We start from the raw sequence: 26,232 nt of genomic DNA, 5'->3' as shown, positions 1-26,232 counted from the left end.
TTTGCACAAAAACTGACCCCTCTAACGAGCTACAGCTATAACAATTGTAGGAGGAAACCCGAGCACACAGAGGGAACCCATGCAGACACAGGGAGAATGTGCAAACCCTTGAACATGCTCAATGATTGAGCTTTCACTGCCATCTGGAATGAAGAAATTCCTCCTCGTCCCAGTCTTAAGTGGTCTACCCTTATCCTGAGATTACGTCCACAGGTTTTAGACTCACCAGGCTGGAGAACATCTTACCTACATCCACCCTGCCACAGCCTGTGAGAATTTCATAAGTTTCAATGAAATCACCCTTCAATCTTCAAAACTCTAGGGAATACAGACCCGCTCTCCCAATCTCCCCTCGTAAGAAAATCCTGCCATTCCATGGGTTAATCTCTATTGCACTCTTTTGATCGCAATATATCCTTCCTTAGAAGAGAACCAAAACGGTAGACTGCACTCTGGGTAAGGGCTCACCAAGGCTCTATAAAATTGCATTACGATTTGTTTACTCCTGTACTCAAATCCCCTTTCGATGAAGGCCAACATACCACTTGCTTACCTAGTTGCATGCTGCACTTGCTAACCTTTAATGACTCAACATGAGAAGACAATATCTGAACTTCTAATCCACAAAATAATTCTAGCCAATTTATTGCATCTTAAAATTGCTCAAAAAAAAACTGAATTTGTCCTGTGTTTCTAGCATACCTCACAACCATAGCATAAAAACAGGCTTGTTTTACTTCCAAATTTCTAAGATTGGGGGTTAATCTAATTAAGTTGTTTAAAATGATTCAAAGAATTGATAGGATAGGTAAAAAACAACTACTTCCTCTGGTGGGAGTGTCCAAACCGAGGGTGCATAACCTTAATATTAGAACTAGACTGTTGAGGGGATGATGTCAGGAAACTATTCTTCACATAGCATGGAGTGGAAATCTGGAATTCTGTCCCCCATAGAGATGAAGATGCCAAGTCAATCAAAAATGTCAAATCTGAGATTGGTAAGATTCTTGTTAGACAATAGATTCAGAACCCATGTGATTAGATAGAATTAAGATATGGGTCTGCGATGATTTAATTGATTGGTGGAACAGGCTGAATCACCTACTCCTGTTCCTAAATTTAAAAGACTGTTTTCCTAACCAGTTCTTGAAATCATGTCTCAAATACAAATTCCATTATTCAGGGACAAGACCGTTAACTTAGCATGTCATACTGTGCTTCTGGTGATTATTAAACTTTGAAGTAGAATGAAGTGGAAGTATTCAAGATCAGAGATTATGATCAAGTGAAGGTACTTAAGGCAAAGAAGATTAGAGGTTTGGAATTGGTATTTGTTTTTTTCCAAAGTGAAGTGAAATATAACACAAAGGTAACACACTTTAACATCAATTTCAGTGTACTGGGAAACATAGTCCCTGAAAGGCTTTTGCACTGGTAGCACTAGTGGGGAAAACCAATCATAAACAAGAGCAGACATTATACAAAATTGACCCTGCTGGCTGTTCAAGACACAGGATAATGCAAGAATTTGCAGTGGAATTTGGGAGCTTATTATTCCCCAAACATAAAACAATATTGAAGTTGTTATATGAATATGTACCAGAGGTGGGCCTCCTAAGAAAATGGTCCCTTGATTCTTCACAATAATACTCTCGTCAGCCATAGCAGGAACATATGCTCCTCCTGCGGTGCATGAACCCATGACCACAGCTATCTAGAACAAAAGGAGACAATCACAGAAATGAAAATGGTTTAATATAAGAAAACAAAAACAAGTACAAAAATTTTCAATTATGCAATATCATTTATCACACCTTTTGCATTCTGTTTTGGGTCCTCTTTCCTAAACTTTATGACTATAATATGTAAAACTGTGTTCTTCTGCTTTCGTTTTGTTTTTAAAATGTGCTCAAAGCAAGAATGCAACTTGAAGTGACAGATGGCCCTGCAATTCAAGTTCACAACCTGCTAGAACCAAATTGGACACCATTTCTACTTAGTGTAAATTTGTCACATTTCTATCTTACATTGATAAGGATTACCACTAATCAAATTCCAAATTTTAATTTCTTTTAAATAATTAGTTACTCTTTAAACTATATCAATTGCTATATTTTCATACTTGCTGGCATCACAGGAGAACCAACGTCTCAAATAAAGGATCCATCTGGCAGATCGAGTTGTATGCCTGAACTTGTTTCAAAATGCTTAGTGTTCATGTATTTTAAGTTTATAACTTAAAAAGGAACAACACATATACATTTTAAATTTATTTACCTGTGCAATTCCCATTGCAGACATATTGGCCTGATTATAAAAGATGCGCCCAAAATGGTCTCGATCTGGAAATACATCTGCTTGCCGAGGTAGGTTTGCACCACCAGAGTCCACTAAAATGAAACCATGAAAAAGACTTGCATTTATGTAACACCTTTCATTACCTTAAGACATCCTAAAGTGCTTTACCGCCAATTAAGTATTTTAGAAGTATAAAAGCAAAATATTGCAAATGTTAAAGGAAATAAAAATAGAAAATCGTGGAAATGTTTGCAGATTTGAGAGCATCAAAGAAGTGGAAAATGGAGACAACATTTTAGGTCAATGATTTTTCACCAGAACTGATGAACGGACATCGGCTTGAAACATTAACCCATTTCTCTCTTCGCAGGTGCTGCTTGACTTGCTGAGTATCTCAATCGTTTTCTGTTTTTATAGAAGCATAATCATTACATTATTTTTGTAATATAGGAAATGCAGCAGCCAATCTGTGCAAGCAAGCACCCACATACAGCTTCTCTTCTTCCATTTTAGGAAGCACTTCATGATCAAGGATGACTTGCTTCCCTTCCGGTTCAAAGGGTTCCAAAACGGATGAGAAGTCCAATGCTTGATCTGCAGGCAATGTCACATTTGGGACAGGTGGTTCTCGAAGGGACTGGCAGGTGAGGAGGCTTATGCACCCTCTCCAATGCCTCTACTTCGCCTCAATGTGCTCTTGACAAAGTCTCTTAATGTGTTTGGTGCCTTCCCAAATAAACCTTCTCCATTTTGGTCACAAGCTAGGGATCTTTTCAGGAATTTCTGCTGTCCTCCTGGGAATCTCCTGCCATGACTGAGGTTTGAGTAGAACATTTTCTTCAGGAGTCTGGTGTCAAGCATTCGAATGACACGTTCCCCTCAGGAGGGCTGATTTTGAGGGATTAGTACCTTGATGCTGGACATATTGGTTTGGGAGAAGACACTGCTGTTAGATTATGTTTCTTGCCACTGGATTAGGAGGATCTTGGTGGTACTCCTCCAGAGTTTTGAGGTACCTACTATAAGAAGCGCAGTGTCACAGCTACCAACCTGTAGCATGCACCCACAAACAGCAACGTGATAATAATCAGATAATTTGTTTTTGGTGATACCGGTTGAGGACACCAGGGATAATTATTCTGCTCTTCTTACAAGGGTGCTATGGGATCTTTTGCATTTATCAGAGAGTATAGATTGGGCCTCAGTTTAATGTCTCATCTGGAGATGGCATCTCCTTCAGTACTGCACTGAACTATCAGCCTAGATTTTGCACTCAAAGCTCTAAAGTCTATTCTAGGAACTTGCACTAACAGGACAGGTGAGACATGAAGACAAAATTTACCAAAAAGGAATCAATTAACCAACTGCACTACAAGGAACATGCTGACAATTTGCAACATCATTAATAATAACAGTACTTTTTCTTGCAAAATTATCATTTAGTAATATTCCATAAATTGGGCCATAATCTGAACAAAGTTTCCAATATACGTACAGAAAAATGCAATGTATTGAAATGTACTTCAACTTCACAAAATGTAGTTTAAAAGACTGAATAAATGTAAGGGAAAATGAAAGTTTCACCTAAATAAATGCAGGGCAGGTAGTTTTGTGTTGCAATCTCCTGTGCTCTTACATGTTTCTTCACTGTAATTGGGTAGTATGATCCCCCTTTCACTGTTGCGTCATTGGCAACAATCAAACATTCAACCCTGAAACCAATATAAAAGTGGTTCAGAATTAACAATAGCAAAGCACATAACCAACTCTATTAATGAAAAGAAAATGCCAAAGTACTCCGTGAGTCAGTTAATGTCTGTAGATAGAATAGACAGGTTAACACAAAACAAGAATTCAAATCACAAATGACAATCTCCTCACAGATCTTAACAAACAGAAACATTATTACTCTGTTCAAGTGATAAAACACAACCATGCAGCAGTGGATTCTAAACCTAGAATGATACAGTCTAACTTCTAGTCTTGGCCAACATTCAAAGTTGCTGTCACTAGACAGCTGTCTGAAAGGTTGAAAAGAAATACTGTGCAGCAGAGGCACACTTCAACTTGAAGAACTCTTTGCAAACCAAGACCTATGTCTGCTGGGTTCATCTATTGAAAAACAAGCTCCTCCTGGATCATAGAGTCAGGTGTAACTGTCAATGCTCACTACAAGTAAACTCCCCGCTGTAACAAAGTACAATCCTCTCCCCATGAGACATGGGATGCAACATTTACCAATCAGAGCAGATATGAACTCTGCTAAGAACTCAAAAGGTAACACTTAGACAATCTCCCAAATTCAGAAAGTATGACAAACGCACAGCCTCTAAACAACATGCTACGTACAAGTAGGCAGCACCCTGAATATTCTTCTGACTCAACTGTATTTCAAAGACCCAACAAAGCATCCAGATCTCCTAACTCGTAATTCTCAATCTGCATGTAACCTTACCAAATGATAATTTTAAAAAAAAATTTCTAAGAACATATTGGCACACCTGAGATTATTTGTGTGCAAGGTGTTCGGAGGGGCTGGCTAGCGTTGGGTCTTATCCTGATTTTACAAGGTAGCCAGGCTATGAGTTTTGGTTACTTTCTTTCACAGATAAAATGATGTCAAGATATAAGAGTCAAATCCAACCCAGCATTTATTGGTCCCCTTAATTAAAGAATCGTCTCCACAATCAGAAGCAATGCTGCCATGCAAAAAAGCTGGTGACTGGGAGCTGGTCATTTTGGGTCTTGTGTTCAGCTTTCTCAAAGGTAGTCCCCTGAGCCTGGGAACCAGTCGATTCATGTATCTATCAGTTAACACAAATGGGAGGCCAAATCAGTCCTATAATAAAGGAGTTACTTTATGAAACACCTGTGCATGAACCATAAATCGGATTATTGCTGTCAGACTAATAACCTATCGTTGCAATGGTAATCATTAAGAAATCCATCAATAGCTAACAGAATGGCTGAGCACTGCATTGGCACCATCTGGTGGAACCTAAAAGCCAAGGCTCTGCCTATGCTAGAAATAGCATTACTAATGTAAAAAGGTAGCAGCAAATAGATAAAATAAAACTTTAAAGTTGGATTCCGGGCTTTGGGTTCCAGTGTTAACCACTCTCATTTGCTTGTTTGCAGCCGGATTCAATTAAACACATATTCTGATGAAAGTCGCCGGCCTGAAACTTAATGTTATTTCTCTCACCATAGAAACTGTTAGAATTGGTAAGTGTTCGCCACACATTGTAAGAATGCTTTAACAAGTTACTAGCATCTAGTTACTAGGGTTTTAGCATCTTTGTACAGTCTGATAAATTAACTCTTCAAATTATGTTTCTCAAGTTTTAATCAACACAAACGATCCCTACAAAATCTTCAAAAATGCAGTGGCATTGTGATAACGTCACTGGACTCGTAATCCAGAGGAGACAGATTCAAAATCCACCATAGCAACTTGTGGAATGTAAATCCAATTAATACACCTGGAATTAAAAGCAAGGATAAAAGATCTAGTTCACCTGGAATTAAAAACTAGGATAAAAGATCTAGTTCAACATTTACATGAAACTCCAAACCCACAGCAATGTGGGGCTGACTCCTGACTGCCCTCTGAAATGACCTAGCATGCTAGTTCTATCAAACTGCTACAAAGCCTAAAAGGAATGAAACCATATGAACCACTCATTCCTTCATCCATCAAAAATGCTAGGCACTGGAAATGACATATATTACATTGCTACACTGTCACTGCGCAAAAATTCAGGAACTCCCTTCCTAACAGCCTTGTGACTTTATCTGTGCTATATGGACTGCAGCAGTTCAAGGCAACGGCTCACCACCATCTTCTCAAGGGTAATGACAGATAGGTAATAAACTCTGGCCTAGCCAACATCCATATCCCATGAATGAATACATTTTTTTAAATTCCTAAAGTAGTCTGTGCACAGGAAAAGAGTGCTAATCACATTCCCTATCTGCACATGAGCAACATTGACACTGAATTTCCTGTCTGACTTTTCAGTTGGCTGTATCTGATAGCACCAGAAGAATGTGCAATGTAAATTACATACAAATGAACCCCAAATGCATAACAAGTAAAAAGGTCTAGCCAGAGAAGAGATCCAATTACCAAGTACTTTAGCTTTTTGAGTTATACTTTATCAAAAGATAAGTATGTAGCAAAATATGCATGTATGATGATGAGTGTAAGAATTTACTAGCCAATCCAGGACTCCTTGTTGAGAAGTCTCATAACACCAGGTTAAAGTCCAACAGATTTATTTGGTATTGTGAGCTTTTGGAGCGCTACTCCTTCATTAGGTGAGTTAAATAGGCTGAGATCCAAAATGAAAAAACAAAAAAACAAATGATCATTAACATCAGGTGAATTCTTCCAGCAAGACTCAGAGCAATAGAATAAGTTGAGAAGGGATCTACACTATTGGAATAGAATGACAACTAAATCTTCTACTAGCATGTAAATAGTAAACAGGTAGTAAGAGGCAGGGTGTGGCCTACTGGAGACAAAGATCTATGATCACATGCACTGGGCAAAGCTTGAACACTTAATGAGTACTTCATATCAGTGTCTGCTAAGGAAGAGGAATATGACATCATCTTGGAAGAAGCAAAGATAGACGAGGTAATGGATGGGGTGAAAATTGATAGGCAGGTTGCAATTAAAAAACTGCCTATGCTTGGAGAGAATAAGCTGTCTGGTCTGGATGCCTTGTATCCCTATTTGCTAAAGGAAGTGGGAGCGAAGATAGAGAAAAGGCTTCCAACAATCTTCCAATCTTCCCTTGACATGAGAACGATATCAGAGGATAGGAAGTGACAAATGTGACACCCTTATTCAAAAATGGTTGTAAAGATAATCCTAGTAACTATAGGCTGGTCAGTGGCGTGTGGAACTTGATGAACAATTACCAGGGAAACAAATAATAGGCACCTGGAAGAGTGTTAGTTAATTAAGGAGAACCAACACATAGTGTAAAAGGTAAATCACATTCAATTAATTTAATTGAATTTTTTTGACTAAGTAGCAAAGAAGTTTGATGAAGGGAGCATAAGAGATGTCAACTATATAGATTTTAAGAAATCATTTGATAAAGTACTACAGAAAAGGCTGGTTAACAAAACTGAACCTCATGAATAGGAGGGTCAGTGTCACGTTGGATTAAAAAATAAGTTTAAGGACAGAAAACAGCAAGTCGTGGAAAACGGTCGTTTTTCAGACTGGAGGATGGTGGAAATAGTGTTCACCAAGATTCAAATGCTAGGATTAGTGCATGTGCATCTAAAAAAAGTCTTCATACTGGAGTGAAATTTCAAAATGTGCCAATGATATCAAATTTGGAGGTGTGGCAAAATAAGAATGATACCAATCAATTACAATAGGACAAAGGTAGGCCATCAAAATGGGCAAATAAGTACAGCAGATGGAATTGAATACAGAGAGGTACATGGTGATGTTTTTTTGACAGAAAGGATAGGGAAAAATAAAGACTAATATTGTATATAAGGGTCTATATGATCCATGAAGTGGGCAGGACATTCTGAAAGAGCAGTATATGACATCTTGGGCTTCATAAATAGACAAATTGAGTATAAAAGCAAGGAAGTTATGCTGAACATTTATGAAGCCCTGGTTAGACAACAACTAGAGTCTATCGAGAGAATGCAGATATTCACCAGAACAATTCTAGGAATGAGGGATTTTAGTCATAAGATTAGATTGGAGAAGCTGGGGTTGTTATCCTTAGGCCAAAGGTTGTTGAAGGGAGATTTGATAGAGACAACACATGATTATGACAGCTTTAGATAAGGCAGACAATGAATGAGCAGATGGTGCAAGGATGAGGAGACACATTTAAAGTTTTAGGTAGGAAATATATGGGGACATGAGGAAGAAACTTTTTCTATACAGTGGTAAAGACAAGGAACTCGTATACAACAGTGGCAGAAGCAGAGATGATAAATGATTTCCAAGTTAAAAGAGATGGGTACTTCAAGGAAATAAGGACCACATTACCACATCAACTTCGACACTCCCAACCCTATTTCTTACCTAAGGTATCTTGAACAGCACCTCTATTACATGAAAATGAGGAAAGTAAGAAAGTTAATTGAAATACAACACTTACCCAGATACTCTTCCAATGCCTGTAATGATACCCCCTGCCGGTACTTCCTCATCACCATACAGTTGATAGCCTGCAAACTGTGAAAACTCTAAGAACGGAGACCTGCCAAATAAAATGTATCTCTTTTAAATTAAGAACTAAATAACTCTAACATGCTTAACATAACTCACGATAAAACATTACCTGGGCAATAGCGAGATCATCTATGGTTTGCAGGATTTACTGCACATAAATTTGACTGTGGAGTTTGTCTAAAAAATAACAAGTGTTATGAATACTTAATTTTATGATTCATATGTTTTAGGAACAGTGTCATATAAATGCATGTTGTGATATTACAAGGAGCTGAGGATTGTGATAGGTGGGGTGGAATTCACTCAGTTCAATGGCTCACACAGTTGTCCAAGTACGAAAAACTTTCTAAGGTCTTCAAATGCACAGTACAAACAGAAAAAGGAAATAAACACCTAGCTTTTCTTTGAGCTGATATACATCCCTATCAAAACAGGATCCAGACAGAAGAAAACCACCAGGGCCCATAATTTCTCTCTCTGGCCCAAATTTAATTAAGTTTTTTGTTGTCTGATGTGATTCTGTGTCAAATTTTGGTTTTTATAATGCTCCTGCAAAACACCTTGGAATGTTTCTTAACCATGTTAAAGGTGCCATATAAATGTAAGTTGTTATTGTTGGGTACACAAGCATCAAATCCACTTTTTTTTTTAAGTGCCAATGTAGTCCACCACACTGACATAATATAACCAAACAAATACTGAGGGAAAACCAGGAATACTAAAAATCTAAATTTAAAACACAAGATGCTGAATAAACAGTAAAATTAGGACGCATGGATTGGATTAGGGGATTACAGGGACTGGGAACGTCTGAAATGTGGAGTTTTTTCAAGGAGCAGCTACTGCGAGTCCTTGATAGGTATGTCCCTGTCAGGCATGGTGGATTTGGTAGATCTAGGGAACCGTGGTGCACTAAAAGAGTTGAGTCGATGGTTAAAAAGAAAAAGGAGGCTTATGTTCGGATGAGATTGGAGGGCTCAGATAGTGCACTAGAAAGCTTTAGATTGGCTAGGAGGGAGTTGAAGAGTGAGTTGAGAAGGGCTAAAAGAGGACATGAGAAGACTTTGGCTGATAGGATTAAGGAGAATCCTAAGGCGTTCTATAAGTATGTCAAGAACAGAAGGTTGGTCAGGGCAAGATTAGGGCCAGTTACAGACAGCAGGGGGAAGTTGTGTGTGGAACCGGAGGAGATTGGAGAAGTATTGAACCAATATTTCTCTTCGGTGTTCACGCAGGGGGACATGAATATAGCTGAGGAGGACATTGGGTTGCAGGGGTGTAAAATAGACAGTATTACGGTTGATAAAGAGGATGTGCTGGAAATTCTTGAGGGGCTGAAAATAGATAAGTCCCCTGGTCCGGATGGGATCTACCCTAGGATTCTCTGGGAGGCTAGAGAGGTGATTGCAGAGCCTCTGGCTCAGATCTTCAGGTCGTCATTGGTCTCTGGTGTAGTCCCGGAGGATTGGAGGATAGCGAATGTTGTCCCATTGTTTAAGAAGGGGAACAGAGACTTTGCCGGGAATTATAGACCGGTGAGTCTTACTTCTGTTGTGGGCAAGGTTTTAGAAAAAATTATTAGGGATAGGATTTATAGTTATTTGGAGTGTAATGAATTGATTAGAAATAGTCAGCATGGTTTTGTAGCAGGTAGGTCGTGCCTTACTAACCTTATTGAGTTTTTTGAGAAGGTGACCAAAGAGGTGGATAGGGGTAAGGCAGTTGACGTGGTATACATGGATTTTAGTAAGGCGTTCGATAAGGTTCACCATGGTAGGCTTCTGCAGAAAATGCAGATGTATGGGATTGTGGGTAATCTAGGAAGTTGGATCAGGAATTGGCTATCAGATAGGAGACAGAGGGTGGTGGTGGATGGTAAATATTCATCATGGAGTGCAGTTACGAGTGGTGTGCCTCAGGGATCTGTTTTGGGGCCACTGTTGTTTGTAATTTTTATTAATGATCTGGATGAGGGTATAGTTGGGTGGATTAGTAAATTTGCTGATGACACCAAAGTTGGAGGTGTGGTAGATTGTGAGGAAGGGTGTCATAGTCTGCAGGGAGACTTAGATAGGTTGCAGAGCTGGGCCGAGAGGTGGCGGATGGAATTTAATGCGGAGAAGTGTGAGGTAATTCACTTTGGTAGGAGCAACAGATGTGTCGAGTATAGGGCTAACGGGAGGACTTTGAATAGTGTGGATGAACAGAGGGATCTAGGTGTGTGTGTACATAGATCCCTGAAAGTTGGGAATCAAGTAGATAAGGTTGTCAAGAAGGCGTACGGTGTCTTGGCGTTTATTGGTAGGGGGATTGAATTTAGGAGTCGCAGTGTAATGTTGCAACTGTACACTACTCTAGTGCGGCCGCACTTGGAGTACTGTGTGCAGTTCTGGTCCCCGCATTACAAGAAGGATGTGGAGGCGTTGGAGAGGGTGCAGAGGAGGTTTACTAGGATGTTGCCTGGTATGGTGGGGAGGTCCTATGAGGAGAGACTGAGGGATCTAGGGTTGTTTTCGTTGGAAAGAAGGCGGCTAAGAGGGGATCTTATTGAAACATATAAGATGATTAGAGGTTTAGATAGGGTGGATAGTGATAGCCTTTTTCCTCGGATGGAGAAAGCTAGCACGAGGGGGCATGGCTTTAAATTAAGGGGGGGTAGCTACAGGACGGATGTCAGGGGTAGGTTCTTTACCCAGCGGGTGGTGAGGGATTGGAATGCCCTGCCTGCTGCAGTTGTAAATGCGTCTAGTTTGGGGGCGTTTAAGAGATCTCTGGATAGGTTTATGGACGAAAAGGGATTGGTATAGGCTAGTGGGTCATTGTTTTTGTAACTGGTCGGTGCAACATCGTGGGCCGAAGGGCCTGTTCTGCGCTGTAATGTTCTATGTTCTATGTTCTATGTTAAATAGGAAACTGCAAATGTTAAAAATCCAAAATAAAGAGAGAAAGTGCTAAATACTCAGCAGGTTTGGCAGCATCTATACATCAAGGAGAGAGTTAACATTTCAGGTTGGTGATGTTTCATTAGAACATAAGAACATAAGAAATAGGAGCAGGAGTAGGCCATCTAGCTCTTCGAACCTGCCCCACCATTCAATAAGATCATGGCTGATCTGTCGTGGCTCAGTTCCACTTTCCCGCCCTCTCCCCATAACCCTTAATCCCCTCGCTTATCAAGAACCCATCAACCCGCATCTTAAAAATATTTAGTGAGGCAGCCTCCACCACTTCAACGGGCAGAGAATTCCAGAGATTCACCACCCTTTGAGTGAAGAAGTTCCTCCTCAACTCCGTTCTAAACCACCCCCCCTTTATCTTGAGGCTGTGCCCCCTAGTCCTACTGTCCTTTCTGAGCAGGAAGAGTCTCTCCACCTCTATCCTATCCATCCCATTCATCATCTTATATGTCTCAATGAGATCTCCCCTCATTCTTCCAAACTCTAACGAGTACAAGCCTAGTTTATTCAGCCTCTCCTCATAGCTCAACCCCCTCAACTCCGGCATCAGCCCAGTAAACCTCCTCTGCACTCCCTCCAAGGCCAAAATATCCTTGCGTAAGTGCGGCGACCAAAACTGCACACAGTACTCCAGCTTCGGCCTCACCAGTGCCCTATACAGCTGCAGCAAGACCTCCCTACTTTTATATTCAATCCCCCTCGCTATGAAGGCCAGCATCCCATTAGCCTTCCTGACCACCTGCTGGCTGGGTTTTTGCGACTCATGCACAAGGACCCCGAGATCCCTCTGCACTGTCGCATGCTGCAGTTTTTCACCACGTAAGTAACAGTCCTTCCTACTATTATTCCTACCAAAGTGGACCACCTCGCAGTTGCCAACATTAAATTCCATTTGCCAGTTCCTGGCCCATTCGCCCAGCCTATCTAGATCCTTCTGCAGACTCTCCACACCCTCCGCGCAATTTGCCGTTCCACCAATCTTGGTGTCATCAGCAAATTTCGACACCATACACTCGGTTCCCTCCTCCAGATCATCTATATAAATGGTAAATAGCTGAGGCCCCAGCACCAACCCCGGGGCACTCCACTAGTCACCAACCGCCAATCCGAATAGCACCCATTAACCCCCACACTCTGCCTCCTATTTGACAGCCAATCCTCTATCCACGCTAACACCCTACCCCCAACTCCATGCCCCCTTACCTTCTGCAATAACCTCTTGAGGTACCTTGTCAAACGCCTTCTGAAAATCAAGAAAGACCACATCCACCGGCTCTCCTCTATCCACCGCCCTAGACACATCCTCATAGAACTCCAATAAATTTGTCAAACACGACTTCCCCTTAATGAAACCGTGCTGCGTCTGCTCTATCAAGCAATTCCCCTCAAGATGCCTCGCTATTTCCTCCTTGATGACGGATTCTAACATTTTACCTACAACAGACGTTAAACTAACCGGCCTATAATTCCCTGCCTTTTGCCTGGCACCCTTCTTAAACAACGGCGTAACATTAGCTGCTTTCCAATCTTCCGGCACTTCCCCAGAACCCAGTGACGTTTGGAAAATAACCACCAAGGCATCCACTATCACCTCCGCCATTTCTTTCAGAACCCTTGGATGCATTCCATCCGGTCCTGGGGACTTGTCCACAATCAGTCCCTCCAGTCTGTCGAGCACCGCCTCTCTAGTAACAATAATGTCATTGAGACCCTCCAGTCCTACCATCTTTCCATCGCTAACACCCGGCAAATTATTCACGTCCTCCTCCGTGAAGACCGAAACAAAAAGGTTATTCAAGGCCTCAGCCATTTCCCCATCCCCTACCACTAAGTCCCCCCTTCTCATCCTCTAAGGGTCCAACGTTCACCCTAGCCAGCCTCTTCCTTTTTATATATTTATAAAAACTCTTGCTATCCTTTTTTATATTAAGCTCTAGCCCAGCTTCATAGTTTATCCTACCCTTCTTTATCAACTTCTTTGTCAATCTTTGTTGACATTTAAACCTCTCCCAATCCTCTTCTCGCCCACTACTCTTAGCTACTCTAAACGCCTCCGCTTTTAATTTAACACTTTCCTTCACCTCCTTCGTTATCCACGGCGTATTGCCTCTCCTCCTACGGTCCTTTTTAACCATCGGAATAAATTTCTGCTGAGCACCAAGAAAGATCTCCTTAAAGATCCTCCACTGCTCCTCAGCAGACCTACCTTCCAACGCGCTCCCCCAGTCAACATTCGCCAATTCTTCTCTCATCCTTCCGTACTCCCCTCTGTTCAAACAAAGGACGCGTGTCCAGGAACCCACTTTCTCCTCCTCCATCTGCACCAGAAACTCCACCATACAATGATCACTCTCCCCAAGAGGATCCTTCACCACAAGGTCCCTAATTCTACCCGCCTCGTTACCAGATCCAAGATAGCTCGCTCCCTCGTCAGCTCCAACACACACTGTTCAAGGAAACTATCCCAGCAGCATTCCAAGAACTCCTCCTCGAGCCCACCGCGTCCAACATGGGTCGACCAATCAATATGTAGATTGAAATCCCCCATAATTATCGCCGTTCCATTCCTGCATGCCGCATTTATTTGCGCGTTAACAGCCCGCCCCTCCTCCAGATCATTATTTGGGGGCCTATAGACGACACCCACCAGTGTCCTCCTCCCTTTGCTGTTCCTAATCTCCACCCACAATGATTCCACTTTCTGCTCTTTGGTTCCTGTATCATCCCTTGCTACCACCCTGATGCTATCCTTAATCAGCAGAGCTACGCTCCCCCCTTTTTCCTCCCGCCTATCCTTCCTAAACACTTGATATCCCTGGACATTCAGCTCCCAGTCCCTGTAACCTTGCAGCCACGTCTCTGTAATGGCCACCAGATCATATCCATTTGGGCTGATCTGCGCCACCAGCTCATCCACTTTATTCCAAATGCTTCGTGCATTTAGATAAAGTGCCTTCATCCCAGCCTTCACCTGGACCCTATTTACCAGAACGCCACCAACCATACTCACGCCCCCTACTCCCTTTATTATCGGGACATCCTCGGCCTCTTCCCTTACCTGTACCCTCTCCTTAACTTTAGACCCCGTAATGTCACCTACCCTCGCACCCTCCCCCCCCTAATTAGTTTAAAGCCCTACCTACCGTCCTATTTACACAATTCACCAGGACTCTGGTCTCAGCACGGTTCAGACCAACCCCATCCCACCCGAACAGGTCCCACCTACCCCAATACTGATGCCAATGCCCCATAAATTCAAACCCATTCCTCCCACACCAATCCCTGAGCCACCCGTTCACTTACCCGGATTTATGCTAGACTTAGGAAATTGCATCACAACAAAGTATTCCTGAAAAAACAGCCATGCTGTTGAAGCTGTCCAGCTTGCACTCATCAGGACAGATACAAAAAATACCAAATTTCAAAGGGAAAAACAATTTAGACAGAAATTTGTACTGCATAAGAAAGGGATGCTGATTGATGGACAAATTGAATCCTATAGGTCAAGGATGGATGCATGGAGAATGCACCAGGGAACTATTGCTTCCAAGCTTTTGTTGAACTTAAAAAAGGCACAAGGTCTAGAGGTGTTTCTTTTGCCTGCAAAGGACAAGTCCTTGTTTATTTTGTTTATTAGTCACAAGTAGGCTGTGATAAAGTTACTGTGAAAATCTCCTAATCGCCACACTCCTGAGGCTGTTCAGGTACACTGAAGGAGAATTTAGCATGCACCTAACCAACACAACTTTCGGACTGTGGCAGGAAACCGGACCACCCAGAAGAAACCCATGCAGACACGGGGAGAACATGCAAACTCCACACAGACTGTCACCTGAGGCCGGAATTGAACTTGGGTCCTTGGTGCTATGAGGTAACAGTGCTAACCACTGTGCCACTATGCCGCTGTTTATGAATATATGTAGCTTCTAGCAATGTAAGTGAACCACGTTGCAAGCCAACTGACAATATTAAATTGGTTGTCAGTGTAATGTTTATTGCACTCAGTGTTAATTCCATTAATAGTATATAGTGAAGGAATGATTCAGTAGCTTGTCCTTACCTTTAGCAATTTTATTCTTTGCACAACTTAGTAGAGTAACAACCTCCTTATGTCTCTATTTACACTCTTGATTCAATGCTCATTACCTATCCTAAGCAACTGAATTGTTTTAACAAGGTAATTGTCAAAGGATACAATTGCTCAGACACTGAAACCCAGGATTGTTCAGTACGTGCTGTCCAATTGCAGAATCACATATAATATTAAAGTCTGAGTTTTGTAAGCACGCGCTGGTTGAGTGCAATCAGTACTCTTGCCTGCTATGAATAGCTAAAGGAATAGGCTATTTGATACAATCCCTGCTGCATTCTCCATGGCAATGCTTCAACCAGAGTCTATTTGCCTATCAATTAGCAGCCCTTATGCAGTTATGCTCACTTTAAACTTTAGCATTCTTGACGAGTACAACACAAAAACTTTCAACTTTCAAAAATGTCTGATTTTTGAGCAATACTCAAGTTCTATGCCACCAAATGACTATTAATAAAGTGATCATAAATGGATCCAGTTAGCCATGGCATGGAGTGGAGCAAAGAGCAGTCTCCACTGAAGTTCTAGCGGAATTTATTCATGGTCCACTCTTAATTTATCCTACTAAAACGAGGTGGGGAATATGATATTAAATATGAACTACAAATCAGGAGTAATCCATTTAAAACTTATTTGATATAATCATCATTGTAGTCTCTACTTTCCTGTCCACCCTTTATAGTCTCTAACTCGATTTAAGTCAGCCTTAAAAATACTCAATGACTTTTGGGGAAGAAAATCCCACAGACTAAAAACCCTCAAAGGAAAAAAAAACTTCTCCTCATCTCCATTTTAAACAAATTATTTTTAAACTACGTCCTCTAGTTCTGGCCTCTGCCATAATGAATCATTCGACATTCACCTTTCAGGATTTTCAATATTTCCAGAAGATCATCTCACATTCTTCTAAACTCCTGAGGATACAGGCCTAACCTGTTCAACCTTTCCTCATAAGACATATTGAGCAATATACATTTCTGTGATATCAGCAAGCCATAAGGCCAGGAAACAGTACAGGGAGATTGATATTATTTATAAGCATTAAGGCAACTTAAATGGGTGCGCTAAGGAAAGGCCAGGTGCAGTTTGGTATTACGAACATGTCATTGGCACAGATTCATGAAAAATGTAAAGTAGCTGGATATTGTTTTCAATATTGTTTTAATTTATGAGAAAATGATCCAGATAAAGATAAAGTTGTCATAGTCTCAAATGATGATCAGCTGTTCATCCCTTTGAGAGGGAGAGCAGACTGGTGGTGATTTAACCTGAGGATCACCATACCTCAGATGAGGGGCAAGGTTGAGAAGGTGGGGCCTTCATGAATAACCTCAGCCGATGCAGGAATTGAGCCCACACCATTGGCGTTGCTCTGCATCACGAACCAGCCATCCAATCAATTGAGTTAATCTAATCTGTCATTCTGCACTCCACTCTCCAAATAGAGCCATGTTACATGTTAAATATGCCCTGGACACCAGAATATCAGCAAATAAACCCAAAGAAATTCAGGCAAGTTTTTCCCCATTGTCACAGAAACTACACTAGTTTCATACAGTTGAACATTGCTCCCAACTTGCTCTTTGCAGTGATTCACTCCATGACAATATTGTTAAGAATACCAATTGTTTACTCTCTTTATTAGTTCTGACACTGCCGCAGTATTACAATTTGGAAACGGGAAAGAGTCTCTAAATGCATGTTTCCCCAAGATTAAAAAACACTTCACAATTTCAAATTTGTTTTAGCCATATAATGGACAAATCTGTTAAAGACAGTAACCAAGATTTAGGCTTTCAAGAATATCAGCAATGGAAATTGAAACTTTCTGCAGCAACAGAAAAAGCAATGATTGTGCAGTGCCACTAATTTCACTAGCGGCAGCACAGGCAGGAACCTATATAGAAAGAATTTCCACAGCAAGTTAATCAAAAACACTTGATTCATTCTTAACCACCTTTCAATTCATTCACAATGTAACAAGTGATGCAGGAATTTTGGTGATTGGGAGTGAGGAATAAGTCTGCAATTTAATTAAGGAATTCATATCATTTCTAGACATTACCTGAACCAAAGGTTAAATTACAGTTCATTGTCTGCTTTTCAAATGATAGAAATTCAATAGCTTCTATAACTTCAATAAATTGAATTTATGAGTGAAAGTCAGTAACTATCTGGTATTTACACAGGTTTCTGTGCGAAAGTCATCTTTACCGCATACAGTCATATCTTTGACACAAGGACATAATACTAATGCAGAATTATAATTGAATTAGAAGTCTAGTATAAATCATTTTTTTATCTTCACTCAACCTATTCAAAATATTCAAAACACTAGGGGAAGCAATAGCCTAGTGCTATTATCGTTAGACTATCAATCCAGAAACTCAGCTCATGTTCTGGGGACCTGGGTTTGAACCCCACACTAGCAGAAGGTAAATGTGAATTCAATTAAAAAAAAGAATCTGTAATTAAGAATCCACTGATGACCATGAAATCACTGTCGATTGTCGGAAAAACATATGGTCCTTTAGGGAAGGAAATCTGTTGTATTTACCCAGTCTGGCTTACGTATGACTCCAGAGCCACAGCAATGGGATTGACTCTCAATTGTCCTCAAAGCGCAACTAGTGATGGGTAATAAATGCTGACTAGCCAGCGACACCCATGCCCAATGAATGAAAAGAAAAACTAGGGATGGACAGTAACAAGGATTAGCCAGCAGCGTCCACATCCTGAGAAAGAATTTTTTAAAAACTCACAGGGACAGAGCAATAGTGACGTCTTTAAGGGGAAAAACCAAAGACAAAGCTAAATTAACAGAGGAAACATTTAAATTATCATGGTATTTATGTCTGTACTAATGTTGAATTTCAATATTCGAAAATTCTAAACATTTGATATTTCCAGAACAAAAGTTAAAACACTTCTAGTACACGTAAATGCACCACACTGCAAGCCCAACTGACAATCTTAAATTGGTTATCAGCATAATTCTTAACACACTGAAGATTATTTAGCAAATGTTGTCCAATCACAGAATCACACCTAATGTTGAACACTTCTGTTTTGAATTTTAATGCCAATGCAATGCAAGATTTATAGGCCATATGTCCCATCATAAGTGGATCATATCAAACAGCATGCCCAGATCATATCCAACCAACCCATGCTTGCAAAACTCAGAACACAGTATCTAACAATAGATATGATTCCGCGATTTGACAACATTTGCTAAATAATCCTCAGTGTGCTAAGAATTACACTGAAAACCAGATGAAGCGTATTAAGAAGATCTCATGTACATGTTCATACTGCTTTGGAATTCTTGGCAAAATGTTTTACTTTTTAAATAAAATTCTTGTGATCTGGGTGATATTGGCAAGGCCATGTTAATTGCACATCCCTGATTACCCTGAAGTTGTAATCCTTCTCTGCGTCTGCTGGAGTCTTTGTGGTGGTGTTGTTCCTATTATAGTAGGGATAGTGACCCAACAATAATATCCTGATATGAATGTTGCCAATACATCCATTAAATTTTCTTACAATTGAGCTTTGTTTATAACTGGGTGATTTGTTAGGTCATACAAATCTATGATCCAGCGCTGAATGTTAGTATCAGCATTGGGAAACTAATGTCAGAGTCATTTCTAGATTGTGAATCCTGTTCAAGTCATCAATGTGGTTTCTGGTTGAATTTTACAAGCAGCAGCCAACTGGTAGATCGCTTCCATATTCATCATCCAATTAGGAACAAAGGACAGGTTTGGGAGACAGCACAGTCCACAATAAGGGGGGATAGCGGTCTCACTGTGTGACCAGCGGTAGCACTGCTGAAGCATAAGTAACAAAGCACTGAAGTTGCCATCAGTGTCAGGGGTAATAAGCAGTTCCAAAGAAGTCATATTTGACTCAAAATTTAAACTCTGCTTCACTCTCAACAGATGCTGCCAAAACTGCCCAGTTTTTTCTATTTTGATTTCATTGCAATGTTAATGTAAATCTACTTGTGACACTAATAAATAAACTTAAGGTTTCCAGCACCTGCAATATTTTGCTTTTATATCAATATTCGGGGAGTGGTTGACATCTGTTTAGGCCCATGATGGTCAGAGACAAGATACCTGGAACTGCACACTCAATAGCATGACTGTGACATTGGAAGACAGCAGCTTTGCCATTTTCTGTAAGAAGCATTTATATCTCCTTCAACTGTAATGAAGCATTGAACTCCTGCTGTGCAGCCACCTCTGCTCACTTTGAGAGCAGGAAATCTGCACAATACCAGCAGAAAGGCTGCCAACATCTGAACTAACCAACCATCCCTGGGAAAATTGGACAAAGGTAGGAATTCATCGGCATATAAATCTGCCACCTCGCTTTCAGAATTTGCTTGATGTCAGCTCCCTCTCCACAAGACCTGCATGGGCTTGAGAAAATTCAGCCATGGTCCTTAACAGAATCACATGTAGGGAGTAGACACCCTTCCTTTAAGACATTAGGAAACTAATTGGGCTTTTATGACAATCTAGAAGCCTTTGTGGTTATTTTTCTAATGTTAACCATAATTATCATATTTATTGAATTAATTTTGACAATGTGCCATGGAGGATTTGAGCTCATAGCTACTTGGTAGTTTGTCTAGTAACATGTTGTCTGCCCATCTCTCCTGTTGCTGACCCCAATAAATCACCATGGGTTAGTCTCATTTCCATACATATGGCAGGCTCACAGTGAGAGTCCTGTGGGGACTCTACCTGAATCAGAACAAATAAAATTATTGCCTGAAATTAAGGACCAATTCGTGAAAATAATTTCAAATTCCCATACTACAGGAATGCAACTGGTCACCTTGCAAACATCTGCACACTTCCTGGGGATCTCTGAAGTTATAGATTCCCTCACATCCATTGTAGCAACCTGAACTTCAGTAATATGCTCCTTTGCAAAATGAGGGCAGCAAAAATAAAATTTTTAACATAAGACATGATGTTATTGTTAATCCTAATGGCAAATGTATCATTCTATATCCAGGAAAACTTACTTTAAAGTTCATTAAAACATGGGAAAAAGGAGCAGGAACCCTTGGTACATCATCAGAGAGATATTCCATTTGTTAATCCCTAGAAATTTAGAGACAGTTTTAAAATAAAGCAAAAGGCTTGCATTTATATAGCACCTTTCATGACCATGGGATGTTCCAAAACACTTCACAGCCTGCATTACATTAGTCCTAGAACACTGCACCAACTCAGTCAATGTGGATTTGTAAGAAAACTGTTTTTGTTTAATTTGATTATAATCAATAAAAAAGTTAGATCATTAATTTGTTTGTTGTCAGAATCTGAATAAGTAATGGTTCCTTTGAGTATTGTTTTATCAAGGGACTGTTATTCCAACAGGTTACTTTCTCTATTAGTTCAATATACCAGCCTTCAACTGTAATACTGTCAATTCAATTGTAAGCTGTAAGCTTACTGTAAACTGTAAGCTTCACTTCAGCCTTCAAATAATGCTATCAATTTCATTCACTCTTAGGCTGCTGGAACTTCAAAAGATAATCCTGGATCTTTGACAGGATTTTTATTTTTATACTGTCACACAGCTAGTTGAGCACTGCTGGCTTACTCACCCTGGATCTAGCAGTCGGTCAATACGCTCTCTAGGGAGTAACTTCCCTCTGGATGTATGACGCTGCCGGGCTTTTTCTCCTCCCCCTAAGTTATAACAAAAGCAAGTTAAAAACTCTTGCCTGGATGTATTCAGATTAAATTTACAAGTCTTGGACAATAACAAGCTTACTATAGACCTTTTAATTGGTAACGCTGATGCAATTGTGCAAATCCAAGTTATTCTCATTTGCCACTAACTTTGGATGTCCTTTAGGCATAAAACTATAGGACATGCCAGATAAAAACTGCAGCTTTTAATCTGCTCTAGATACCACCAAATCTATTCATCAGTGGTACAATGGATCAAACTTTACTGTAACTGGGAACCTTAGATTTGCTGTTGCTCAGTTACTTTCTAGAAGCTGCTGTAATTGTCAAACAATGCAGCTGGGACCTATGTGAACAAGAAAGCAACTTTGTGAATAAAAGCAAAATATTTCAGATGTTGGAAATCTGAAATTAACATAAAATGTTGAAACAACTCGGCCTGGTCTGGCACCATCTGAGCAGAGAGAAACAGTTAAAATTTCAAGTCAGTAGGAATGTTCTTCAGCGCTATGTGGGGGAGAAATGTGAAGGATTTTATACTGGTGGAGCAGGTGGAGCAAATAGAATCAGGGATATGTGAGAGATCAGGAGAGATTTGACAAAGATGGCATGAGCACAAAACAAAAGGATTGTTGTTGGTAATATTATAGACCAATGAAAGATCTGATAGTGACTTAAAGCTACAATAGCAGAATGTGTTAACAGCAGAACAAGGATTGCTTTTTATGTCAGAAACTTAACAATCTGCCCATTGAAGCAGTGGAAGCTACCTCGTTAAATGTGTTTAAGTCACAGATAGATAGATTTTTGACCAATAAGGGAATTAAGGGTTATGGGGAGCAGGTGGGTAAATGGAACTGAACCACTATAAGATCAGCCATGATCTTACTGAATGGTGGGGCAGGCTCGAAGGGCGAGATGGCCGACTCCTGCTCCTATTTCTTATGTACTTATGTTCTTATGAACTTCACACTGCTGATTTGAATGGGGAGACAGATGGTGAGATGTTGTTTTCTCCCTGTTGTGGCAGAGGAGCAATAAGAAGTCTCACAACACTAGGTTAAAGTCCAATAGGTTTATTTGGAATCACAAGCTTTTGGAGCACTGCTCCTTCCTCCAATGAGTCAAAAGCTCGTCCAAAAGAACTGGAACACTGAGTAATGGAATTATAAGTTCAGCACAAAAGACAAACAGAACAATCAATGAGCCCTAATTAAGACCAGATGAGAGGGAAAAATCCTATGAGGGAAGTAAAAAATTATTCCGATATAAAATATTTGAAAGGAGACAACAAATTAGAGAAAGTCCTAACAAACAAAGCATGATAACAGTTTGTGACAACAAACCTCAATTCAGAACAGGGACTAAGTTAACCTCATATCCAAGTGAGATCAACAAGAAGTTTACACATTACAAAACCTCACCTTACAATTCAGAGTCCAAGGTCATTCCTTCAGCAACATCTCACATCCCATTAAGCACGATCACTGGAGTCTCCCGACCACCCGCCACCCTTCCCCTACCAAAGTACTCTACAGTTCATTATAACGTTGCGATCCTCATAGAAACCGATAACGACTAAAAATAAATTTGAACTGCCAGCTAATAGTGAAAAGGATAACATGGCAAGATTTCATGTTGTAAGGTGCTTATTGTAACAAACTGACTAAACACTACTTTTGTAGGCAACTTATACTTTAAACTACAAACAGAACTTTCAATACAACTAAGTTGGCCTTTTAAGTACACAGTTCCTGAGGGTTTTGCTTCTTTTCATTTCCTTTCTCCGTCTGGTAACCTCTAACCCCAGAGATTAGAGGTTAACTCCTTCATGGTGAGAATATTACTGGAAGTTCTCACTCTATAGAAAGCCAGGTGAATCTTCCAGCCTCATTTCAACTCCTCAAGAATTTGTTTTTTTCAATCCAAGCACAAGCTTACTCCATTCCAATGTAGCGAACCATCGCTTGCTGTTCCCTCTCTCTCCAAAGTTTATTAGTACAAGTAGGCATACATCAACACTACAATGAAGTTACTGTGAAAATCCACTAGTCGCCACATAAGAACATAAGAAATAGGAGCAGGAGTAGACCATCTAGCCCTTCGAGCCTGCCCCGCCATTCAATAAGATCATGGCTGATCTGAAGTGGCTCAGTTCCACTTTCCCACTTTTTCCCCATCACCCTTAATTCCCATGTCTGTCAAAACCAATCCACCCATGTCTTAAATATATTTAGCAAGGTAGCCTCCACCACTTCAACGGGCAGAGAATTCCAGAAATTCACCACCCTCTGAGTGAAGAAGTTCCTCCTCAACTCTGTTCTAAACTGCCCCCCCTTATCTTGAGGCTGTGCCCTCTAGTCCTGCTGTCCTTTCTGAGCGGGAAGAATCTCTCTACCTCTATCCTAACCATCCCTTTCATTATCTTATATGTCTCTATAAGATCCCCCCTCATCCTTCTAAACTCCAACGAGTACAGACCCAGTCTATTTAGTCTATCTTCATAGTCCAACCCCCTCATCTCCAGCATCAGCCTAGTGAACTTCCTCTGCACTCCCTCCAAGGCCAAAATATCCTTGCGCAAGTGCGGCAACCAAAACTGCACACAGTACTCCAGCTGCGGCCTCACCAGTGCCCTGTACAGTTGCAGCAAGACCTCCCTGCTTTTATATTCTATCCCCCTCGCTATAAAGACCAGCATCCCATTCGCCTTCTTGATCACCTGCCGCACCCGCAGACTGGGTTTTTGCGACTCATGCACAAGGACCCCCAGGTCCCTCTGCACCGTAGCATGCTGCAGCTTTTCGCCCTTTAAATAGTAGTTCCTCCTACTATTATTCCTGCCAAAGTGGATAACCTCACATTTGCTAACATTGTACTCCATCTGCCAGGTCCTCGCCCACTCACTCAGCCTATCCAGATCCCTCTGCAGACTTTCCACACCCTCCGCACAATTTGCTTTTCCACTCATCTTCGTGTCATCAGCAAATTTCATCACCCTACACTCAGCCCCCTCCTCCAGATCATCTATATAAATGGTAAATAGCTGAGGCCCCAGCACCGATCCCTGCGGCACTCCACTAGTCACCAAACGCCAATCAGAATAGCACCCATTGATACCAACTCTCTGCCTCCTCTTAGACAACCAATCCTCTATCCACGCTAACACTTTACCCCTAACTCCATGCCCCCTAACCTTCTGAAGCCACACTCTGGCACCTGTTTGGGAACACTGAGGGAGAATTTAACATGGCCAATGCACCTAACCAGCACGTCTTTGGACTGAGAGAGGAAACTGGAGCATTCAGAGGAAACCCATGCAGACACAGTGCGAACGTGCAAACTCTGCACAGACAGTGACCCAAGCAGGAATCAAATCCAGGTCCCTGGAGCTGCCAGGCAGCAGTGCTAACCACTGTGCCACCGTGCCACCCACTCCTGGACCCTATCAGGCTTTTTGTGTCTGTTTTATTCAGTGATATTTTAGGAAAGCCTGTAGCCTAATATTACAATGGTTTCCTCTGTACCATTAACATCTCAAAGCCCATCACCATAGCAATGTGAATCACATGGGCTTTATACCAGGTAGTAATGCTAATCAGCTACCCTTGAGACTCCAACTCTCCATTACCTTGGAAGTAAATGGACACTTTAAAGCATAATCCAGTTTACAATGTGACATTCTCAATAGTTTTCTGGAATTTTGAAGACTCTCACACTATCCACTGGTAGCACGCAGACCTCTGCCATGTCTCCAAGTGTAAACAGTCTGGACTTCCTTTAATCTCTAACAATCAAACCACCTAGGCCTTGCTAACAGACAGACCTCAGGACAGATTACATGATCCTCTTCATTTTACTATAGAGTCACAGTCCCAAAATATAACCATTATAAACCTCAGAACTGCAACAGTAACAACAACTCATTGTTTCACCACATGAAAGTGCCATATAACAAAACTGTACAATCATATCACAAAATGCATGTAAGCATTTTTTGCTTAAATAACAAAAAGGCTCAACAACAGAATTACTAGCAATGCATCTAGTTCTACATTACAGCATCAGATTTACATGCTGAGGTTCTAGAATGAGGCATGAATCAACAACCTGATTCAAAGGAGATTGCTACCAACTCAGCCACACTAAACATTATCTCTGTCGCCACATAATGTGTATGTGATATTTTAGGAAAGCCTGTGCCTAATATTGCAATGGTTTCCTCTGTACCATTAACATCTCAAAACGCATCACCATATAACAATATGCAATACTATATGTCAAACTTAAACTATCAAACTCCAGCTCGATGATAGAGGCCAGAAAGTTGTGAGTTTGTTTGTTTTCTACTATTTAATTGAAGATGGAATTGCAACTGAAGTGTTCTAATTTGGAGAAATCTGGAATTTACTTGGTGTATCAATCGTATTTGTACAAATAATTGCAATTTGTTACCAGCATTTGTACCACTGGCAGGGCATCATAGATGAATGGTTGGTGAGTAAAAAATTAAATTCAGCATTCAGAAAGAACAAACTAGCATTTATATCAATATAATTACAACAAAGTAACGCACTTCACATTTAATATTTTAGGGCGTATTGTTATGTTGCCAAATATAGTAACCAACTTATATTTATCAAGGTCCCACAAACAGCAAACAAGATGAATGACCAATCTATCCCTTTTTAGTCATGTTGCTTAATGGTGAAGTTCTGGCAAGCGATTGACAGTGTCAAAGGATCTTTCTTCCAAACACATAGACAGAACCTCAGCTTAACTGAAAGATAGTACCTCTGACAATGCAGTGCACCCTCAGTACTAAACTACAGTAAACTCAATAATGTGGTGGAGTGCAACTTGAACCCACAAGCTGCCAATATCTGAGCCATAAACATTACTTATTTTAGTGAAAATGTTGACAAAAAAGTAGGAAAGTAATCAATT

The 26,232-nt window shown here is 40.7% G+C and overlaps 1 protein-coding gene across 1 annotated transcript in view; it reads right to left on the bottom strand.

The window, feature by feature from the left end:
- Nucleotides 1–26,232, bottom strand: part of mccc2 (methylcrotonyl-CoA carboxylase subunit 2) — a 72,468-nt gene that overhangs the window by 41,785 nt on the left and 4,451 nt on the right. The window contains exons 3-7 of the mRNA XM_080189233.1: nt 21,198–21,282; nt 8,445–8,546; nt 3,883–4,010; nt 2,278–2,390; nt 1,601–1,714 (exon numbers count right to left, since the gene is read on the bottom strand). Of these exons, the coding sequence (XP_080045359.1) occupies nt 1,601–1,714; nt 2,278–2,390; nt 3,883–4,010; nt 8,445–8,546; nt 21,198–21,282 (542 nt within the window). The remainder of the gene's footprint in view (nt 1–1,600; nt 1,715–2,277; nt 2,391–3,882; nt 4,011–8,444; nt 8,547–21,197; nt 21,283–26,232) is intronic.

The sequence above is a fragment of the Carcharhinus amblyrhynchos genome, chromosome 5 (genome assembly GCF_965287045.1).
Source record: "Carcharhinus amblyrhynchos chromosome 5, sCarAmb.v2.hapA, whole genome shotgun sequence".
Classification (NCBI taxonomy): domain Eukaryota; kingdom Metazoa; phylum Chordata; class Chondrichthyes; order Carcharhiniformes; family Carcharhinidae; genus Carcharhinus; species Carcharhinus amblyrhynchos.
Note: the sequence above shows the minus strand (reverse complement) of the source record. Positions and strands in the feature narration are given on the sequence as shown.